Source organism: Euprymna scolopes, chromosome 44, assembly GCF_053919585.1.
Source record: "Euprymna scolopes isolate OS-2025 chromosome 44, ASM5391958v1, whole genome shotgun sequence".
In the NCBI taxonomy this organism is placed as follows: Eukaryota; Metazoa; Mollusca; class Cephalopoda; order Sepiida; family Sepiolidae; genus Euprymna; species Euprymna scolopes.
The window spans coordinates 10,899,788-10,905,787 of NC_136525.1; the positions used below are offsets into that span (position 1 = coordinate 10,899,788).

General features: G+C 34.3%; 1 protein-coding gene across 1 annotated transcript in view; it reads left to right on the top strand.

Moving 5' to 3' along the window:
* The window catches only part of LOC145268689 (uncharacterized), a 1,072,728-nt gene that overhangs the window by 534,875 nt on the left and 531,853 nt on the right, over positions 1-6,000 (top strand). The window contains exon 97 of the mRNA XM_080124201.1: positions 1,964-1,993. Coding sequence (XP_079980327.1) covers positions 1,964-1,993 — 30 coding nt within the window. The remainder of the gene's footprint in view (positions 1-1,963; positions 1,994-6,000) is intronic.

Consider the following 6,000-nt stretch of genomic DNA (forward strand, 5'->3'; position numbering starts at 1 on the left):
AATGTAATATAAAGCAGGTCGCTTGGAGGTGTGGGGGGAGAGAACTTTGGCTGTTAAGACGCTAAACAGGTGACGTTACAAGACAGACGGTTACTCAGTGCATTGGGACGAGTGAAGGCGGTTCCAGTTCTACAGTTTTTTTTTATTGAGAAATAGATCCGATGAAGCTGAATACCTGCTGAATGATGTGTGAGTCTTAGTAGATCATTTTTGTTTGAATGAAATATACTGCTAACTCCTCTAAGTATGACTTGTTTGGGAGAGTCAGTTTGGTCGAAAACAATGCAGGAGATTATAAAACCTGACGTTATTCTTAGCAAGGAAAATGTGGGGTATGTTGTCCAAAATAAAGATGATCATTAATCAGAAGGGATCATATCTTGCTTGCTACTGTCGTTCGATCTGCGTAGCAGAAACCAGAAGTCAACCAAAACAGACAATCTTGACAATAACCATGAAATTTAAATAATATTTCTTTTAAATTCCTCGATTTTCTATTCAATTAATAAAAAGTTCTAATATCGTAAATTTCCAAACTTACCGAGGGGTTTTCCTAATTTCCATAGGTGTTGAGATTAAGATCACAAGAACGAACGGTGAGTAGCGATGTTGAGTTCTTAGCCTTGTGTCATACATGGTGTTAGTACGTTGTGTTTGTTGTATTTTTCTTGTAAACTTAGCTGCAGTGCCGAGACCGACAACCAATTCCGCACTTCTTGATAGCGTGAAAGGGTTACATGCGATATAAGTAGTTTTCTGTCTTTGCTTTATCGTCGTTCAGTGATGTGTGTGGGACACTTTGGTGATTGTCTCATCCTGTTTCATTAACGAATAATCAATAAACCAATATGCAAAATTCAAAGGGGGGCTGTTTATGTGCTAGTCTTGTCCGTGCTTTCCACTTCTTTTTGTGATCACTGTCCCGTTTAGCGTACATTGTTTATTGCATGCCCATTATTCGTCATCACTATTGATGAAAGACAGAAGGAGACGTTTGCTGAGTTTTGTTCAAGTTTTTATTTGTGGAGAATGTACTTAACAGAGAGAGTAATGTTATATTAAAAATTATTTACTTCTAAAACTTACCTTTCTAAGTGAGGAGAGACTAATGTTATATTAATAATTATTTACTTCTAAAACTTATCTTTCTAAGTGAGGAGAGACTAATGTTATATTAATAATGATTTACTTCTAAAACTTACCTTTCTAAGTGAGGAAATAAAGTGATGCAGACGGGCAGATATCGAAGTAACATTTGCCGAGATTATCAGCTTTCAACATCATAGGCCATGTCTCGTTCGCAATGCTGGATTGTGGAGTTGTATATAACAAGTGTTCATGCATGTCTAGTCTATATAAATATACGTGTGTATAAAAACCGATGCTCGTGTATCGTCTAGTGGTTATAAATGTTTGTTGTTTTTGTGTGCATGTTTACACATATTTAGACAGGTTTCATGTAACGTGGACAAGGTAACAGTCATTAGTTCAGGGCAGGTTCAACAAACATGAAGCATAAGCGCACAATGGCCGTTTTATAACAGACTACTAACCTTAGCTTGTGGCTCTCTTCGTTTCTTGGACTCTGCAGGAAAACATGTCACTTTGAAGCAGTAACAACGGGATTTATTTTTGTTTTTCCTTGTTTATTCACATTTTCACAGGTATCTCTAGTCTGTATATAAAAACCTACTCTTTCTTTGTTACCAGGTAAATTCCATTGTTTATCTATATATCTAGTGAAAGTAATTTTTTCGCTCATAGCGAAGGACCCCGCATGCTCGACTTGTTTTTCATAAAATAATGTCCGAACACTCATTACCTCTTGTTCTAACGCAAAAAAAAGGACATATTGAAAAAAAAGGACATATTGAAAAAAAAAAAAAAAAGACTCAACTTTTTTTTATTTTAATTCGTTTTGATTCCAAAATGCTTATTAGTATCATTTGGCTTTCTCTCGCAGAACAAGAAGTTTGTGAACAAATTTCGACTGGTAAGTTTGGAATTGTACTTTTGAATAAAAACTTTGGCATTATTTTTGCATGGCAGAAAATACCTTTAAAATAGATGAATTTGATGCATTTTGGACTATTTCGATGTCCGGTCGTACAATACGCTTAAATATGATATTTTAATTTATGCAAATTTTTTTTTTTTTTTTTAATTACATTTTCATCCCAAACAAGGCATATTGCCACTTTGATGTAAGGGCTACTATTAGGAACATAAGCTACAGGGGTACTATGTAGAGAGTTGGGCAGCAAGATGTCGGTTCACGTTATACTTGAACTTCTGCATGTCAGTACAGTTGGGGAAGCAGGAACTCGGAAGGGAATTCCAAAGTCATATGCATTATTATAGAATCAATCCTCTATTGATTATTATATATTAAGAGGAATAATTTGCCCGGTAGAGTAATTTGCAATATATATATATATATATATATATATATATATATATATATATATATATATATATATATATGAAATAATGATAATGTCGTCCATCAAATTTCGTCTGTGTTTGTTTACAATATCACATCAGCTGATATCCAGACTTGATGGTGAATGCCCTGGAAAAGTCACTTCTGATTAATGTTTAGTTTTAAAATACGCAAACAAAGAAATGATTTGCGGCAATTTTAAATGGTATCTCTCCTTTTATCGTAAATTGAACTCATCAATAAGGAAAAAGATTAAAATAAAATGGTGAGGTACACCCGGGATTAAACAGAGGATAATTCAATCTGTAGTCGAATGTTCTACCACTAAGCCATATCTCTAGATTATAATTAATCTTTTTTTTTTTAAAGAAGAAATGATTTGCTGAAATGTTATTATCTCCCTTTGGCGGTGTAACGTAAACTATTACCCTGTAAAAATTATTCTTTTTTATCTATAAGAGAGAAAAGCTATTTTTAAGATTCGATTTTTGATACTTATCGGATGAGTTTCTGTATAAAACATATCTAAGAACACTGCCAGGCATATAAATTACCATTGTGTGAGATTTGCAAGAAACAGTCTTAGCCACACACACACAAGAACTATTCTGTGGAACTAGATATTTGATAAGCAAAAACGGGGACGCTATACTGCAGTAGTGTTATAGAATAAGTAGACAAATGCATGCTTACAATTTATAAAAGTTATGCAGCATAAGTGGCTGAAAAAAATCACTTATCTTTTAATTAAAATAAATTCATGGATCAATTATACTTGAAGCACCTCTTAATCAGCAAGTAAAAAAAACAACAGATTCTGCGTTCATACTGGTTTATTTTTCTTTTACTCCTGATTGAATTATATAAAAAAAAATATGTGCAGAGACTTTTTTTATAAAACGACGGGTACTTTTGCTAGTATATATATAAATGTATAAACCATTCTTTTTATTTCACCATTTATGAGCAACATCCGATTATTTTTGTTTATTTTGTGTTTAATAAAAGGTTTGTAATTTTCTTTAAATAACAATTTATAAATCTTCAAAGTTTACAATTATAATTCAACCGGAAGAAAAATAAACCCAAAATATGTCCTCTTGGTAATTGCTGATTCTGGGGTGCCTCAAGTATAATTGATCCAAATTCAAATGCTTTAAAAATGCACGAAAATGCGTTGTTGTTGTTGTTGTTGTTTATTATTATTATTATTATTATTATTATTATTATTATTATTATTATTGAAAGCTGCATTTTATTATTTTTTTTGTTTGGCTTTCTTCGCTTGAACAGCGTTCAGGAATATTTATTGTTTGATTAAAATCTATTTGCTTTCTTATGTTTATTTCGTTTTCCAAACTAAAAGGAAATATTAAAAGGTGTTTTTGAAGGCTTACAATGCAGCAATTTACAGTCGTTATGTGCAGATAAATAATTCAATAGTTGTTTTTATTTATTTACCTAAATGATTTGTTTTTCTTTTTTTTTTATCTGTGGATGTTATTTATTGTATTTATTTGCTTCCCCACCAAAGCAAATTAGGCACAAGGCCGTTTTTAATGTGAGGTAAAAACCAGCTCCCCTAAAAGTAGGTAAAAAGGAGGCACTCTGGTTAGCAAAAATAGTAATTGTCCCAGTATAGAGGGTTTCCCCTCCATTGACTGGTACAAATTATCTTAAGTGCAGCATCTGCAGAACAGATACTACACTTTGAGGTATTTATTTGCTCCCCCACTGAGCAAATTAGGCACAAGACCGATTTTTAATGTGAGGAGTGAAAGGGAAATGGGGACCAGCTCCCCAGGGAGTAGGGGAGCTGGATAGTGACAATTGGTATGAAGGGTTGCCCCTACATTGACCAAAGTCTTATATGTGGGAGCAATCCCACATATGGTCTTTGCTTGCAGTATCCGCCGGAACAGATTGTATTTATTTGCTTCCCCACTGAGCAAATTAGGCAAAAGGCCGTTTTTTAATGTGGAGAGAGAGGGAGGGAGGAAGGAGGACCAGCTCCCGAGAGGTGGGAAATGGGAGCTAGATAGTAACTGTTGGTCTGTAGGGTGATCCTTATATTGACCAAGGTCTGATATGTGGGGTTACCCCCACATATGGTCTTTGCTTGCAGTATCTGTCGGACAGATGGTATTTATTTGCTCCCCCACCGAGCAAATTAGGCACAAGGCCAATTTTTAATGTGAGGAGTGAAGGGAGGGGGAAGGGAAAAAGGGGACCAGCTCCCGAGAGGTGGGAAATGGGAGCTGGTTAAAGGTCAGGCATGTGGGGTTGCCCCCACATCTGGTCTTTGCTAGTCATAGCTAGTCATAGCTAGTCATAGCTTGCAGTATCTGTCGGACAGATACTACACTTTGATCCCGGCCCGAAGGCCAAGAATGTGGATGTTATTTAATCCATAGGTCCTTTCGAGTGTATAACTCATCGTCGGTGAAGAAACATATCCATTCTTTAGGCTGTCAATTATATCCATTCTCTAGGCTGTCAATTATACCCATTCTAAACAATTGACAGCCTAGAGAATGGATATGTTTCTCCACTGACGATGAGTTATACACTCGAAAGGGCCTATGCAATAAATACCGTCCACAGATGAAAAAAAAAAAAAAATGAAAGAAAGAAAAACAAATCATTCAGGTAAATAAATAAAAATTTAAAAAAAAATGGAATTATTTGTTTATTTATCTGCCCATAACGACTGTACATTTCTGCATTGTAATCTTTCAAAAACACCTTTTATCCGTTAAACAATGTTTCAAGCAAATCACGCCATACTTTTTAAAAGAAAATCTTGTTTTTGGCTTTATATATAATATTTTGTACCATTTTAATTTCGTGGTTTAAAAAAGAGAGTAAATTCCGGATGTGAATTGTTCCTTTCAGATTTGTTTGATAATGTTTGAGACACTTTCTACTATACTGAGGAAGACATATATTTACATTTAGTATCATTATTTAAAAAAAAAAAAAACTTTATCAATATAATGTTTAAGAAATATGCGTGTATATGTGTACGGCATAATAACGGTGACAAACCGGTTTCCGCTGGATCACCGAAGTTAAGCAGCACTGAACCTGGTCAATACTAAATGGGTGACCATTTGGGACTTCCAGGTGGTGTATGTGCTCTCTGCTTATCTCGGCATTGTTTCTAGTGGTCCTGAACTTCTCATTGCCAGTGGGCTCAAACTGTCGATTCAGGAGAGGTGTGGTTGGAGATTGCGCAACTCTTGCTTCACAACTACATGCGCAACTGCTCCTGCAAGGGCTATTCATTGTCTTTCGAGACTAAGCAGAAGCATCAATATATATATATATATATATATATATATATATATATAGTAATTTATAAAATACATATGGCGATTAAGCTACACTGAATATTCTGCGTTTCATCCAACTATAGGATTCGTCAGGCTTATATTAAATTTATGCGAATAAATGAAGTAGTTATATATACATATATGTATGTATATATATATGTGTATATATATATATATACATATATATATTGATGCTTCTGCTTAGTCTCGAAAGACAATAAA